This window comes from Harpia harpyja, chromosome 3, assembly GCF_026419915.1.
Source record: "Harpia harpyja isolate bHarHar1 chromosome 3, bHarHar1 primary haplotype, whole genome shotgun sequence".
NCBI classification, from domain to species: Eukaryota; Metazoa; Chordata; class Aves; order Accipitriformes; family Accipitridae; genus Harpia; species Harpia harpyja.
Window position 1 is genome coordinate 1879752 of NC_068942.1, and position 14059 is coordinate 1893810.

Here is a 14059-nt window from a genome sequence, read left to right on the forward strand (position 1 = left end):
ATTTCTACGTATTTCCCAGGAAACCTCTACGTGCCGATACGGTCGTGCTGTTACAAAAGCCACCGCTGCTCCCTCAAGGTGCCTCCAGCAAAACAAACTGAGAAGAAGAAGAAGAAGGAGAAGAAGAAGAAGAAGTAGAAGAAGAAGAAGAAGAAGTAGTAGAAGAAGAAGAAGTAGAAGTAGAAGAAGAAGAAGAAGAAGGAGGAGGAGAAGAAGGAGGAGGAGAAGAAGAAGAAGAAGAAGAAGTAGTAGAAGAAGAAGAAGAAGTAGAAGAAGTAGAAGGAGGAGGAGGAGGAGAAGAAGAAGAAGAAGGAGAAGAAGAAGAAGCAGAAGCAGAAGCAGAAGCAGAAGCAGAAGCAGAAGAAGAAGAAGAAGAAGAAGAAGAAGAAGGTATCGCCCCGTGTCCTCTCCGACGCCTGGAACGAGGAGGAGAGCGGTGCCATTCCTCGGCGGGCTTGCCGGCACCGCTCGGGCCCTTTGGCCGGGCCGAGCGGGAGGGACAGGCCGAGTCCCGGGGGCTCGTGGGTGGGCGGCTGTGGGCACGTGGGGGTGCGAGCGCACGCGCGGGCACGTCTGCTGAGAGAGAGGAGGGAGCCAGGCCGGGAAGGGAGAGAGGGGCACCTAAAAGGCTCCGACTTCGGTCCCCCAGGGTCGGTAGGGTTTATTGCCGCCCCCGCTGCCAGCCTGCTGAGGGCTGGCGGTGGCCGATACGGCCAACGGAGGGGTGATGGCCGTCGCCGCGGCCACGGCGGCGGCGGCGGCCGCGCTGGGGGGAAGCATGGGGAAGGCGCCGGTGAAGGAGAGGGGGAAGCTCTGGGCGGCGGCCGTAGCCGCGGCGGCGGCGGCGTGAACGGTAGCCGAGAGGGACAAGAGGGAGGTAGAGAGAGGAGGGACGCAGGGAGCGACGCTGCCGGCGGAGGGGACTCTGAGAGCGGCGTCGGCGTGGGCGAAGGTGGCGGTGAGCAGCGCGGAGCCGTGGGGGGGGACGTCGGAGGAGAGTCTGCACGGGGCGGCGTCGGAGGCGTGGAGTCCGTTCGGCTGCAGCAGAGCCGCCGGGAGGTGGTGGAAGGCGGCCGCCCAGTGGTGGGGGTGCAAGGGGTGGTGGTGGTGGTGGTGGGCCATGGAGGAGGTCATGGCGGCGGCTTCCCTCTGAGAGGCGCAGGTGCTCAGGTGGGAGACGAGTCGAACGCGCAGGGGGTCGGACGTGTCGAGACCTTCCACCGACGTCAGGTACCTCGCGACTTCTGTCAAGCACTCCCGGAAACCAATGCTCATGAAATCCATGGCCAGGGAATGGGCGTCAAAATAACCTGCAAGGGGAGGGCAAAAGATGCGTTGAGTGTCGAGCCGGCTTCCCGGCCGACGTTGGGTGACGCGGCTAACCCGGCCCTCGCTCGGCCGCCGGATCCCCCAGTCACGGGTTAAGGCTCGCAACGCGAAAATTTTGTTCTCCGAGCTGCAAATGATTTGCGTGACCAACCCTGCAACGCGATAGGCTGCAGTTGTTTTTTGCAGACAATACACAAACGAAAAGAATTAAGTCCGTAAGTACTCGCGATGCTTAAAAAGATACTCCGTGCCTCTCCTGGAGTTCCTCAGCAAGCCGCTGCAGTGCAGCATTGATCCTGCGCGCGCACGTGGGAACGAGACGGTTACCCACACAAGGAAACAGGCTGGAGATCGGAGAGCTTGCGTGTACGACCCTGCCTTTTCTTCCCTACGCTGGCATTCACTGTAACGCTCTCAAACTATTTCTGGACATTGCGAGATAGTTGTTGTAACTGCTGCCGGGGTCCCACCTACTTCACAGAGTCATTAAGAGAACATGACATACGGTGTCACTTAACTACAAACTAAAAACATCTTGTCATGACTCTGCACACACACAATAAAAAGCTTTACTGAGAAAACGTTTTATGTAATGCCATTGCTAATTTGGAGATGGAAGACTGACAGTCATATGGCCCATGAGGTATTTCAACAAACAGCAACTGCAGCTCCACAGGCTTGGGACAAAAAAGCATTTGAAAAAAAAAATTTGGCTTATTAAATGCACATGAAAAGATATTCCCTTTCTAAAAGGGTCTAGGATCAAATCTACTGCTTAAGTTGCAGCTCTTCAACCACAAAAACCTATTCCAGTTTTTGGAATTTTCCTATTTTAGTTTAAAAGCAATCTCCTTGGGAGAATAATGTCCTATCCACTCCCAAGCTGGTATGGTGTTTTTTCTCTTGCTTTCAGTGAAGATTTTTAGGTATGCGTGACTCTGATGTATGTCAGTATATAAAGATCAAGTGCCCTTATTGTGGAGGAATACGGCAGCAATAGCTGCATTAGGCCTTGCGCTCTCTGGCATGAAATGACCTCGGTCTTTCTGAAAAATGCTAGCACCTTAGACAGTTGTTTTCAGTTCTCTCAACTTTCCAGCAAGAAAAGAGCCTTTCTGTCGCTGCACGCCCGTGTTACAGAATTAACTTGGGCACATTTATAGACGTCGCCCCAAATCCCCTGCCTGATATACACCCCTTCTTGCCAAATTATGACAGTGATTTTTGACGCAGGCTGCCTTGCTCTTCTGAGGCTGTACGAAACCCAAGAGAAACGCCGGCTCGGCCAGCAGATCGGCGAATGCCAGGGGTCGAGGGCTCATCTCACCGAGCACCGACTCCTCGCAGCTTTCTTCCCACCGGGTCCGCTGCGACCAAGCGACCCGTGGAAACGCTGCGGTTTGAGTGAATTCCCGAGAAACGAACGCCAGGCAGGCCAGCAGTGGTACCTGCTGGGGTGCCAGCCAGCCCGGCGTGGGGACTGCCTCCGCGCCGAAGGCTCCGGGACCTCCGTCGGCTTCAGAGGGGCTGACGCGCAGCCAAAACCGCCTCTCGGCTCTGGCCACAAGTCAGCCAGCCTGGGAGCCCCGCGAGCGCGTGGCTCAAGCCAGGGCTTCCCGGCCTCCCTCCCTCCGGACCGGAGGAGACGTGGGAGATGTGGTTGTCACCAGCCTCCCCCGAGTCTGAGCTGCCGGCGCTGTGACGAGCCGTCCCAAAGCCCGGGTGATCCTGGCTCCCTCTCGGTCTCCTGTGGTGGCCGAGACATGAAGACAGAGGGGAGATGAGAGCTGGGATTCCCAGGCTCCATTATGTTTTGCTTTTGATGGTTATCTTTTCCAGGTTTCCCCTTTTCTGGCTTCCCCCTTCTGAGAGAGACTTAAAAATGTTGTTTCTTGTTCCTTTCCAAAACCCAAAAACATCCTCCACCACCACCCCCACACGTACATGCCAGCGTTTTGAAGCCAGTGGGAAGCTTAGGTTTTGCTTCAGCTATCCTGGTAACCCACCTACTCTGCACGCAGGACACCGGCTAAGTCATCTGAGCTATATTAACCCACGTTGCTGACCCAGGTGTCAGTCACCCAAGCTAAATTTGCAGTGAAGCTGCAATAAAACCGCCCTGAGGTCCCAGCAAGTGACTCGCTGTTGACAAATTACTCCTCCCCTGTGCTTGCTTGCGCGGTCAGCAAAAAGCCCTGGCCCCGGGCCAAAATCGTAACTCAATGCAAAGAGGAGACCATTCCTTGCACCTGCATCAGGGCGGCAGAAACGCGGAGTCTGCGCAGGACCTCGGAGGCGGCAGCCTGCCTGCCCGGGCAGCTCCGAAAAGCAGAGAAGGGACAGGAGCCACGTCGGGTTTTCTTCCACCATGCCGACCGCAGGCTCAGCACGCTGAGCAGTGGCCGACTTCACTCCAGTTTGCCCAGCCCCGGCATGCCCTGTCATGGATGTCCTCCATTTCTGCGTGAGGAGGAAGAGGATGAGCTCTCCCCAGCCCTCAATGTAGGGAAGCATAAGGGTATAAGGACCCATTTCTCCCTGCTGCAATAATAGCTTTTGTCCATAGGAAAAATGATGGAACTCTTTTTTTTTGCTGATCCAAAAAAGTTTCTGGCTTGGAAGACGAGTTACAAAGTGGGAATAACTACACTTGCAAATAAAACAAACATCTGCCTTAAAAACACCTTAAGAAATGATATTTAAAGCTGTTACTTAGGTTGCAAAACAAAACATTAAGCAAGCGGGAAACGCGGGCTTAAACTTTGCCCGGTACTAACTCGCAAACCTCTTTTTCTTAAAATTTCTTAATCTGTGCAGTGAGATTACTCTTATCTCTGAGTCGGAAGGAGAAGATAAAGTCACAGTATTTGTGAAGCGATTGGGTATTATACCGATGCGCCTCCCACTATGGACCGTGCTGTATAAACCAGCATCGCCTCTCCCTGCACCCCGACGCTTCGTCCTTCCCCGCATCGCCCTCCGGCAGCCGCAGGCACGCCGGTGTCAGCCAGGGCAGGGAGAGCCGTGGTGGCAGTGGCAGACCAAGGAAGAGACCGCAGGACCTGGGACCGCTAACAAAATCCCGCTTGTCCGGAGCCTGGGGCTCTGCCGGCACCCCTCTCCGCCCGGCAGCTCCCATCCCGGGCACTTCGTCCCCTGCCCCGCTAGCTGGGCCACCCACCCTGACCCAGTTATAAAATAATCCCCCACATACTTTTTTGGAGCGAGGAGGCAGGGAAAGGAGGGTTCCTGTTCAATTATGTCCCCCCATCGGGTTCGCCTCCCGGTCCTCCCGCTGTCGGTGCCAACATCGGAGGGGTGGGAGCTGCTGCAGCGTTTCAGAGGAACGACGTGCAGCGGGAAGCGGGGTCAGGTTGGGATAGCCGAGCCGCACGTCGTACGCGGGGAGGACGAAGCGAAAACAACCGCCGCTCCCCTCAGCAGCTGAGCGTTGCTCGCCCCGTTGCACCAAGCGAGACGGAGCTTGTGGAAAGCCAGCCCGCGCCCGCGCAAAATGAAAGACGGCACCATCACGCGCGGAGGATCTGAATTCAAACCTCACGAGCGTGGTCCATTCTGGCGTCGCGTAACTTTCGAGAGCGTAGCTTTACCAACTAAATAGTGCTTTTTAAACAACGTTTTTAGACATAAAAATTAACTTTTTTTTTTTTAATTTTGCACATCTTCTGAGGAATCGAGGCATCTGTTATATGAAGGGCAATAAAACTCCTTTCACCTCTTGTAGAACAAGTTACCCATAGATTTTAAGCTTAAATGGACTCCTAGCAAAAGCCTCTTAACACCTAGAAAATACGTACGTCAGCTTGGTGTTAATTTTCACAAATAGCAGAATACCAGCCTTTCCTATAACCGTTTGTTCTTAAGCATGCACTGATTGTAAGTTGAATTCTGTATTTGCTGTAAGGTACAGAGAGGAGCAGTAATTCAGTCACGGGCTGAAAACTTCCGAGTTTAATCGAAAAAGGAAGAGGGAGCAGCAGCCACCTCTTTTCTAGCTTTTACCTAGATGGCAGAATGGGTCAATGAAAAATGGGCTGGTTTCCATTGCACCAGTTTGAACCATCACCAGGGTCGATGGCACGGGATGTGGGACCCTGCTTACAGGAGGCCAGGAAGTTTGTCACTCCAAACAAGTTCCCAAATCATGACTATACAGAATACCTCGTGGGTGGCTGAAATCATTTGGCCTCCAGCCTCGGGACTGTCAGCTTGCACAAGCGAGGGACGCTCGACTCCCGGCAGCCGGCTGACCTACTGGGTCAGCCAGCGGAGCCCCTGCGTCACATCGGCACCCACTACCAGGGAGCTACCCAGACCTCTGACACACAAATATAGCATATACACGTCCTCTGACACACAAAATATAGCATATACACGTCCTCTGACACACAAATACAGCATATACATGTGAGCGCAGGGAGCGCTGCTAGCCGTCTGCCTGTCTGCTTTATCAGGTACCTGGAGCTGCACAGAGCAAGACCGGGTTTTGTTCTGGTGAACGAGACGGTCTAACCTGGCATTTAAAAGTCTTTCCAGAACAAAGAAAATACATAAACAATAATGAAAGTTCCTCTCCATCCCCTTCCTTCGGTATAGCTGCTGGATAATGAGGTTTAGCATCGGTTTTGTGCTACACAATTGTTGCCACAAACCTCCTGTTTATGTTTGGTGTTTGTGTATTTGTTTTGTCTCCCTGTGCAGATTTCAGTGCTCTTTGGAAACCCCAAACAAATCTCTGACTGGGCTGCCTGTGAATGAAGCCTTTACTCCCACAGTGTTATGAAAGCAAACACAAGCCCAGGGTCAAGTGCTTCTTTTGTCCCAGTAGTTCTTTCCCACGAGTTCAATCCTGCCATTAGCATTGATTTCCACTCCTTTAATCTGGAAACGCCTATCACGGCTCCTCAAAGCGCTTTTTTTTGCTGAGATTTCCCCAAATATTAGAAAAGAAACTGTCGGCTCCTTACCTTTCCCTCCCGTCGCCTGCAGCATCTTCAGATGGTCCACTGTCATTTGCAGTATTTCCGCTTTTTCTAATTTGGCAGATCCCTTTGAGATAAGAGACTCATATAAATAAAGGCTTACAAGTACTAGAAACTTTAATTTGATATACTTTCCACTGAGCTCAGCCTTATGGTTTCAATTTCCCCTATCATTAGGACATTCTCGGCTTAATTCTTTCGTGAGCATCTGCCTCCCAGACTTTCTCTAAGGACGAAGGCCGTCTCCTCTCTAGCGATACAAGCAGCAGCAGCAGCAGCACAATTTTGCTTTATTAAGGCTATAGCTCAGTGTAGCTCTGGCCTTGAAGCTAGCACAGAGATGAACATCTTCATGAAATGAGAGAAATGCATAACTTGCCGGACTTTCTTTTTAACAACAAACACAAACGGAGAGCTGGCGGGACAGGTCTGCCCCATTTATCGATGAGGACCCTGCTGCAACATTTTTTTTTTTCTGCATTTACCAGTAGGTGTCCCTGTGGACACACACCCAGAAGTAACCCTCTTTCTTAATCGCCTCTTCATTTTCGACATGTCATTTGGCTGCTGAATATTCTATTCTCATCCTCGACTGAAAAAACAACCGCACAGTCCACGGTATTTTAAGTTAGCGAGAGGCCTAGTTTGCAGGGACGTGAAGCTAAATAGGGTGAAAAAGGAAAATCTTTTCCTGTTACTGAGGGTGGCTCACAGAGCTACAAGAGGAAAAGTATAAAATACAATTCAAAAGGTAGTATTAATATATTAATCTGTGAATAAAACTATTTTGCACGGTAACATTCCCTTCAATATCTGGAGCACGCCCAGACGACTGAGTTTACCGTGCAAATGTTATTCCAGTGCAAGAGATCATCCCTTGGCATCAGTGAAAACCAGGGCTGCGCAAGCTGCAGCCACTGGCGGATCGCATCCTGCAAGCCCCATTTTTCTCTCAGTTATCGTCCGGCCCGCCTCACTGCCGTTGACCGTCCCGCAGCCTCAGCCAGCTTCGCCCAGGTTGCACGCGTGCGATTTAGGTAAGGCTTACGCCCTCCTCCGCAGCCCTGCTTTGCTGGCGCTGAATCTCTGCGAGGGACTCGGGAGAGCAGAGCTGTGATTTGGGGAGGGAGGGAGGGAGAGAGGGAGGCGGAAGCGAAACTAAACCTCCAACTTGGAAACTTCAGTGAGCTGAATGTCAAGGAGCTGGAAAAGGACCGATGACTTTGTCCTTGGCATATTGCAGAAAAATGGTGGGGCTTTCGGAACAAAATACAGTGCGCGCGCGCTCGTTTTTACGCTGATACATTTTTTTCAATCTGCTTACTGCTTTCAGCGCTTTCCTCGTACAAAGGTTGGTGCGCGCGTGAATTTTTGGTCAGAATTCCCCATTTTACATGCGACTACATCCTGTCCTTTCCTCAGACTTCATCTTTTCCATAGACACAGCACAAGCCGTCTCAGTGAGAGTGACTAATAGCTAAAAACTGCATGGCGCTGGGTAATTTCCAAAGGCTCTGTAGGACTTGTTTTATAATGTTTGTGGTTTTCAAGAAGTAAACAATAAAATGGGACAAACAACTGTTGTCTCTTGCCCCTGTTTATCTAGCTGAAAATACCTCTGTCACTCTGTTTTGCCAGAACCTACACAAGGGCACGGTTATAACCAGTAGTTATTAAAAGCGTGTTGCAGGTGACACAAGTGATGCTCTCACCATGATTACAATACTTCAAATTTCTTTTTAGCCAGCTTTTGTTCAGGCCAGGGATGTAACAGGCCTATTACGACGTGGTGCTTGTCACGGAGTTACCACCGACATTCAGCGCCTCGCAATCCTGCTCTCAAATTTTACTTTCTGTTTTTTATTTTACTATTACAAGGAAGTCAGGTCCTTTATTTTCAGTTGGTTCCTTTTTATTGAAACATGGTGTCACTTGCACATATCCATAGATATTCAGATACATCCAGCAAAACTGGAACAAGGCTAAATATTGAATCAAAGCCCCCAGATCCAAAAATCAAGATATGGAAAAGTAAATAATTTAATTTGAATGGCATAAACAAAATGTCCTCTTTTACAGGACAGATTGTATTCTAAGCTTTTGGTCTGTAATTTCATGACCAAGGAGCTGAACCAAAGTCAGCTGGATCCATGCAGCCTTCCCACTGAATACTTTCTCACTGACAAGTCTTTGAACGTATCACTGACTTCACTAGCTCACATGACATGGGCCTATTCCCTCTCCTAATGCCCTGGTTCTAAAGAGTCAGTTTAAAACGTGAATAATCCAGACTGTCTGTTCCCTTTTCAGGAAACTGGATTGATCAGTTTGGAACTGAAATTATAGATTCAAAAATTAAGGTTTCTTAAAGTAGGGGCGAAGGAGATTATATTTAAAGATTTAGAGGGAAGGCTAATTGACATACAGGTTGGGGGAACCTGGGTTGGGTTTGTTGGTTTTTTTTTTTAAATATGGAGTAAAGCACATTTTTAACAAAACCACTACTGGAATTCATCGAAAGAACAGAGGCAACATGAATACAGTTACCCTTAAGGGAAAAACAAGCCAAAGAATGGAAATGTTTTTCAGCCTTATAATGAATTATGTTTCTAATAGTTTCGCCACAAGAAAGCATTTTATTGAAATGCCTGCTTTGTGCCAGATCAGGACACATACAATATTATTTTAATGAGTTTTACAAGAGAACTAACATTGCCAGATGAGATACAGAATTAAAAAAAAAAAAAAAAAAGGGCTTACTTGTTTTTCAAAAGCAGTTGGCACAAGCCGCCTCAGCTCTGATAAACTGTTATTTATACGATCACGGCGCCTTTTCTCTATAATCTATTCCCAAAAAAACAAAACACGTTAAGTTTATAAAAAATGTTGAAGGGCAAAATCACAGCACACACGCAAATTGGCACATGGGAAAAGAATTAAACGCAACGTACCCCTCTTCTTTTCTTTCTGGCCATAATCTGAGATGTTGTTGTTGGGGAATTTGATCGAATGACAGAACTATTACTTTGCCTGTGAAACAATAAAAGTATGTCAGGTGTTGCACAACTTGACACCGCTCTTTGAAGACACCTTAGGTCACCATATTAAGTATGCATAGTCCCTCTCATGCCATTTTCAATGCTTAGGAGACGTTCTTTGCACCGCACAGTATTTTTAAAGAGAGAGAGACATTTCATTTTTGATTGCCCCAGCATATATTTTGAATTGACTGAACACTCTCTTGAAAATAAAGTCCCTTTCCGGAGACAGCTCACCGTCCGGCGCAGCGGATTTCGTTTCCATCGCATATAAAGCCCTGCCTACCAAATACAGGCTGAAGAACCGAGTCCAAACCCACGTGAACCATCTCTATGTGCTAACAGCAGTGGTAAGGACATGTATCTGATGCCACAACCTCTGCCTGGCCTGCTAGGTTTTGACATTCCTGCCCATTGCTACAAGAGTCGATAGATGCTTAAGTACAAAGCCAGTTGCCCAGCTCGGGTCTGTTGCGTTGTCCCGCATCAGGAACGGAATTCAAAATCCACTTTTAAAACTACACTACCCACGAGTACAAAAAGGCTTTTATTTTGTCACGAGCGAGTGAAAAAAATCCAGTAGCATTTAATACTCATTTAGCCGCTGACGCGGACGAGACGGGGCTCCGGTGCATGTGCCTCTAAATTGGCAGGACCAGTTTTGAGGACCGGCACGGACCCTGTGGAGCTCCCAAGCCGGCTCTCCTTCGGCAATCCCTTCGGCTCGCCCTCGGCTTGCACGCAGGGTTCGCAGAAGTTCCCGTTACCTGCTGTGGACCCCTGCTTACTTTCCAAAGCTCATTTCCCTCGGGTTGTTCGGCCTGCTGAGGAGCTATTTGGGAAGAGGGCTGATTGAAAATGGCAAATTAAGGGGAGCTAATGAACTGCAGCCCGGTGGCTCACAAGTTACTTCAGTGCTCTGCGTGATTTCGAGGCTCGGGTGGCCAGACCTTGGGGCAAATTCTTGGCGGGGGGGAGGGGGGGCTTATCAATAAGCTGCTAGTTGACCTGGACGGAGGACAAAACCGCACCCCGCTTCGCACTGGGGGGGCTGCTCTTCCCCCCCCCCCCAAAGGAGCGGCTGGGTTTCCCCCTCACTCTGCTCCATCCCAGGGCCGGGGGTCCCGGGGTGGGAGTGGGTAGGGGGGGCACTTACCCCGAGTAGTTGTTCTCACTCCCCACGTCTATAGTCTCGTCCATGTCGCTGTCTGAGGTAGTTTCCTCGCAAGGTCGCTTCATCGTGGGCACAGGACGCGGCGCGGCTTACAGCCGGGGTAGGGGCAGAGATAAATAAATCCGGGATGGGGGGGAGGCGGGGAAGGGGGGGGGGGGGGTCCGGCACGGCTCGGCTCGGCTCGGCTCCGCACCGCCAGCAGAGCAAACCCTCTCTGAAGCGCTTTCCCACGCCGCGGCACAGCCTCAAGCCCGACGGCCCGCCCCCGGCAAGGCCCGCCCCGCCGCGGGTGACGGGTGGGGGGGGCCGCCCGCCCACCGCGGAACGGGCGGCAGCCCCACGGGGGGGCTCGGCCGCCCTCAGCCCACGGCAGGCGGGGAGCAGAGTGGGGGCAGATGCGTCTGGCTCCTAGCCCTCCCACTCCCCGCTATCCCACCCGGCTTTTTTGGGGGGGGGGGGGGGGTCCTTGCTGCTCCTGGTCCCTAAGGCCCAAGCCGGATCAGCCACCCCCCCCCCCCCGCCCCGTCCCGTCCCGCAAACCCCTTGGCGGTGGTGGGTAGACCTGGCCGCCGCTCGTGGGGTGCCGCGGGGTGTCTCGCAGGGCACGCAAGCGCGGGTTTGAGGGTTGTGTAAATACGTCCCGGGAAAGGTGCAAATCCCGGGAAAGGTGCAAATCCCGGGAAAGGTGTAAATGCCGGCCCGGCCGTGCGAGCGGCCCCCGCCGTCCCGTCCCGCCGGGCTCCCACGGGCGCGCCGAGGGGCAGCGGGCACTCGCAGGGCCGGGAGCCAAGCACGGCGATAATCCCGGCTGGAAAGGACTCGGAGGAAGCTTAGCGGCTCGGTTACCGGAGGATCTGTAGCAGGCGGGTTTTATTTTGCTTTTGTCTGGGATTCCCCCCCTCCCCGTTTGTTTGTCTTGCGTGTTCTAATTCCGGATTCCTGACAAAATACATCCACTCGGAGGGCTACGTTCTCCGCAGAAATGTAATCCTTCACCTTCGGTGCCTCTCCCCCCGCCTCCGTCCCCTTTGCCACCTTCCTGGGGACATTTTTCTCCCGTCCCTGCTGCCGCCAGGCTGGCCGAGAGGGACACCGGGAGCCGGGGCCGGCCACCGGGGAACGCGGCGGCGGCAGGGGCAGCACCTGCCGGAGAGAAACGCGGGATGCGACGACCGGCATCGCCGCAAAACGATGAAGCGGCGAGGAGTTGGTGGTTTTTTTTCCTCCCCTCCCCGGGTCGGCGCGGCGTGGCCCCGCGACCCTCACCGTGGCGTCGGGGCCGCCGTGCCCTCATCTCGCCGGGTTTCCGAGAGGCGACGGCACCGGTGCTGTGCCGGTCCGGGGAGGTGGACGAACCGGTGGGTCGGGAAAGGAGGAAAGAAGAGCTGGAGGGAGCGATGGCTCCGGCTTTCCTTTCGGGGCAGGCAGCGAGCTCGGCGGCGGGCCGGGGGGAGCCGGCACATTCCCGGCGGGGCTCCGCTCGGCAGCACCGGGGCCGCGTTTGCCCCGGCCGCCTTCTCTTTAGCAGCCGACGGGTGCCAGTGACTCAGTTTTCCGCTCGGTTAAATCCTGCTGAAGGTACAGGTGGTTTGGAGTTCTTTTGCGGGGCTGCGTGCGAGAAAGGGCCGTGGCGAAAGAGAAACGGGCGCCAGCTCTTTTTCTTTTTTTTTTTTTTTTTTTTTTTTTTTCCCCGCTAATACCCTCCATCTATGCAATTATATTTGGTGGCACGTCGGGTGTTGGCTCTTTCATTTGGATGTTGCTGCTATGTAAAGGAACAGCGGGATTTCATGCCTCATTGCCCTACCGGGACATCCCTTTCATGCCCCTGTTTGCAGAGCTGCTAAAAGCTCCGCGGCTGCTTAGACACGACAGAAACGAGCGCCGGCGGGAACGGCAAAGGCAGTTCCCGGGATCTTGGGACGAATTCCCCGCTACCGTCCCTTTGATGGGTTCTGACCAAAAAAACCCCCAACAACCTCCCCCCAAAGTATCGGGGCATTTCGGGAGAAGTGGAATAGCAGGAGCAGCCTGCGGCTCCCGGCTGCAATTTGAAGCAGAAGCGCTTTAGAAATCTGGGAACGGACTCAGCATTTACTGCTCGGCGTGGGGTTTTCTAGATTAAAAAAAAAAAAAAAAAATAAACAAACCCCAAGGTAAAACGCCCCCAAAACTTCCCTTCGTTGGCTGTGCTGTAAGGACCGGGGGGGACCTGCGAAGGCCAGGCCCGCTCCCACCCGGGACCCTCGGGCTCCCGGGACCGCTGCCCCGCTGGCAGAAATCGCCTTTCAGAGGGGGGAGAGATTTGCTAGGTCTGACTTAAAAAGGCCGTGTTACCTCGCCTGGGCTGTAGCTGCTCTAGATGCGCTTGCAACCACCTCCGAAACGGGGGAACAGGCTCCAGGGTGGGTGTTTGGATCCCCGCTAAAATAGCGTTCATCACCCGGGGATATTGGTGCTTTTCCGAGCTGTCTTGGGGTTTTGCACAGAAATATTTAATGTCACGCGTCGGTGCCGCTGGATTCGTAATTACTGCTCACTCTGGAAATCGTTCCCGCTGCCTTACGATAGGTTTTTTTTTTTGTTCTTTTTTTTTTTTTCTTTTTCCCTGGGGCACAAGCCTCCCGTGCTATTCTCCTACAGAAACCCGAGCTATCCTGTATTTACCTCCCCGAGCAGAGCTTATGTCAGCGTTGTTTGTCGTGGATCCGGCTACTAAATCCTCCTGGCAGCCTTGCTGAAGTCCCTCCTCCGGGAAGCTCCTAACGTTAACAGGCAATTACCGTTTTCATTTTGCTCAGATTAGGGTTTTTTTGTTGGTTTTTTTTTTTTTTTTTTTTTTTTTTTAAGATCTACCTGCTCCCTGGGGGAGGAATTACCGGCTTTCCCGGGACGCAGCAAGGAAGGCAGGCCCTTGCCCCCCCCCCTTCTCCGCCGCCGAGGTCCTGGGCTTGCCGGGGGGGGCTCCCCGGCCGCCCCCGCGGGCAGGGGGCCAGCACCGCCACCCACGGGCCGGGCGGGGGCTGCGGCGGGCCCTCCGCCCCCGAGGAACCGCCGTGGCGGGGCGAAGCCTCTTCTTTTCCTTAGATCCCGGGTGGAAATAACGTCCTGGAACTCGCGTGTCTGTCTGTCCGTCCGTCCGTCCGTACAGCGTGGCTCCCCGGAGCGTTTGCCGCAGCGGGCTTACCCGCTTTGCCAGCACCGAGCAGCGCTGGCAGGCACGCAACCGAAGCCCCGAGAAATGCATCTTGCTCCGTCGCCCAGCAAGTCCTTCTCCCTCCAAAGCCGGACCGACCCGCCCAGCCCCGCCGCCGCTCCCTGCCTCCCGCCTGGAAGCCCCGGGGGCAGCTCCCGCCCTCAGCGCCCTCCGGCCGGGGAGACCCTCGCTCCCCGGAGCCCCCCCGAAATTTTTTCCCCCCCGGGAAAAGGCAAGCTCCCGGTGTAGCTGCGGGGAGCGGAGGCGCCGGTGGGTCGCGTCCCCCGTGGGTGACAGGGGACCAGAGCCGGGCGGGTGG

The 14059-nt window shown here is 53.3% G+C and overlaps 1 protein-coding gene across 2 annotated transcripts; it reads right to left on the reverse strand.

Annotated features, from left to right (window-relative positions):
- Positions 1-353: 353 nt before the first annotated feature.
- On the reverse strand, positions 354-10691 carry HEY2 (hes related family bHLH transcription factor with YRPW motif 2). Of its 2 annotated transcripts, XM_052781159.1 has the most exons (5): positions 10527-10691; positions 9284-9362; positions 9093-9176; positions 6318-6399; positions 354-1310 (listed from the first exon to the last, which is right to left on the reverse strand). In XM_052781159.1, the coding sequence occupies exons 1-5, from the start codon at positions 10607-10609 to the stop codon at positions 622-624; spliced, it is 1017 nt and encodes a 338-aa protein (XP_052637119.1). In that variant the 5' UTR covers positions 10610-10691; the 3' UTR covers positions 354-621. The 2 variants fall into 2 exon arrangements, with proteins under 2 accessions (XP_052637119.1, XP_052637120.1); XM_052781160.1 differs by lacking the exon at positions 9093-9176.
- Between the last annotated feature and the right edge of the window lie 3368 nt (positions 10692-14059).